Source organism: Rutilus rutilus (assembly GCF_951802725.1).
Source record: "Rutilus rutilus genome assembly, chromosome: 20".
Lineage (NCBI taxonomy): Eukaryota > Metazoa > Chordata > Actinopteri > Cypriniformes > Leuciscidae > Rutilus > Rutilus rutilus.
Genome location: NC_140225.1, coordinates 240,001 through 242,500, shown reverse-complemented (window position 1 = coordinate 242,500; position 2,500 = coordinate 240,001). Strand labels below are relative to the sequence as shown.

Here is a 2,500-nt window from a genome sequence, read left to right as displayed (position 1 = left end):
CACTTTTATCATGGATAGATGCACTTTTATGATGGATAGATGCACTTTTATGATGATAGATGCACTTTTATGATGAATAGATGCGCTTTTATGATGGATAGATGCACTTTTATCATGGATAGATGCACTTTTATGATGGATAGATGCACTTTTATGATGATAGATGCACTTTTATGATTAATAGATGCACTTTTATGATGATAGATGCACTTTTATGATGAATAGATGCACTTTTATGATTAATAGATGCACTTTTATGATGAATAGATGCACTTTTATGATGATAGATGCACTTTTATGATGGATAGATGCACTTTTATGATGGACAGATGCACTTTTATGATGAATAGATGCACTTTTATGATGGATAGATGCACTTTTATGATGATAGATGCACTTTTATGATGAATAGATGCGCTTTTATGATGAATAGATGCGCTTTTATGATGAATAGATGCACTTTTATGATGATAGATGCACTTTTATGATGAATAGATGTGCTTTTATGATGAATAGATGCGCTTTTATGATGAATAGATGCGCTTTTATGATGATAGATGCACTTTTATGATGATAGATGCACTTTTATGATTAATAGATGCACTTTTATGATGATAGATGCACTTTTATGATGGATAGATGCACTTTTATGATGGATAGATGCACTTTTATGATGGATAGATGCACTTTTATGATGGATAGATGCACTTTTATGATGATAGATGCACTTTTATGATGAATAGATGCGCTTTTATGATGAATAGATGCGCTTTTATGATGAATAGATGCACTTTTATGATGATAGATGCACTTTTATGATGAATAGATGCGCTTTTATGATGGATAGATGCACTTTTATGATGAATAGATGCACTTTTATGATGATAGATGCACTTTTATGATGACAGATGCACTTTTATGATGAATAGATGCACTTTTATGATGATAGATGCACTTTTATGATGGACAGATGCACTTTTATGATGACAGATGCACTTTTATGATGATAGATGCACTTTTATGATGATAGATGCACTTTAATGATGGACAGATGCACTTTTATGATGACAGATGCACTTTTATGATGAATAGATGCACTTTTATGATGATAGATGCACTTTAATGATGGACAGATGCACTTTTATGATGACAGATGCACTTTTATGATGATAGATGCACTTTTATGATGATAGATGCACTTTTATGATGAATAGATGCACTTTTATGATGATAGATGCACTTTAATGATGGACAGATGCACTTTTATGATGACAGATGCACTTTTATGATGAATAGATGCACTTTTATGATTAATAGATGCACTTTTATCATGGATAGATGCACTTTTATGATGGATAGATGCACTTTTATGATGGATAGATGCACTTTTATGGACTTCAAAACAGAAACGGCCATTGACTGCCATTATCAAGCTTGGAAGAGTCAGGATATTTTTTAATATAACACTGATTGTGTTCGTCTGAAAGAAGAATGTCATATACACCTAGGATGACTTGAGGGAGAGTAAATCATGGGCTAATTTTCATTTTTGGGTGAACTATCCCTTTAAACAGTCTTTTGTGTTCTGCAGAATATCACAGGACTGTTTCTCAGATCCGGCTGGGATTCAGTCTCAGACTAAAACATTGTGGGTTTTTAGTCCAGGACCAAAATCTTTCGCGCTTCTGAAAAACCAGCCTTTTTAGCTTTAAAACTTGGTGCTTTCGGTGCACTTGTCAGGTGTGTTCAGGCTGTGTGTGTGTGTGTGTGTGTGTGTGTCTCTCAGCAGGGCGGATCCAGCGTTCAGCATGTCAACAGCCACGTCCCCCGAGGGCGAGGAGGGGTTTCCATCACACACACTCAGTGAGGGCTTTCCGTCACACACACTCACTGAGGTGGATCCGGCAGGACAGCAGGAGAGCTTGACGCAGGCGGGCGACACACACACTCCGCTGCAGTGCCCGGTGTCCGTCTCTCCCTCGGCCCGCTCCAGCTGCACCGTCACGCTGTGGACCCCGGCCCGGTGGAACACCTGCAGGATCTGCCCGTGGAGCCCGACCCGCCCCGCCGGCCCCGCCGCCCAGCTCAGATCCGCCAGCTCCGGACACACTCGCACGTGCAGCGAGGCCACGTTACGCCCTTTAGCCAGCTCCCACACGTGAGCCTCGTGAACACTCGTCACGCCGGGGAGTTTGCACACACTCTCCACTGGGACACACACACAAAAACAAGCGTCATGAGTGGGAAGCTTTTCCATTAAAGTCAGCATGAAACCACAATGGACATTTATGGAATATCTCAGTGTTTATTCTAAATGATTCATCAGTGTTTTAAACTCCTGTTCCTGGTAATCTTGAATGAGAATAAGTTCCTCTTGCAGCATCTCTTCTCTTCTCTGATGACGAGGGCGGGGCTTTAACCTGTCACTCACATGAGATCAGCCAATAGCAAACCACAACCATCCAATCATCGAATCAATTCCCCACAGACACAATCAAGC

The 2,500-nt window shown here is 40.2% G+C and overlaps 1 protein-coding gene across 1 annotated transcript in view; it reads right to left on the bottom strand.

The window, feature by feature from the left end:
* Positions 1 to 2,500, bottom strand: part of slc30a10 (solute carrier family 30 member 10) — an 8,906-nt gene that overhangs the window by 1,355 nt on the left and 5,051 nt on the right. The window contains exon 4 of the mRNA XM_084392312.1: positions 1 to 2,208. This exon is cut by the window's left edge and continues 1,355 nt beyond it. Within this exon, the coding sequence (XP_084248438.1) occupies positions 1,709 to 2,208 (500 nt within the window). The 3' untranslated portion in view covers positions 1 to 1,708. The remainder of the gene's footprint in view (positions 2,209 to 2,500) is intronic.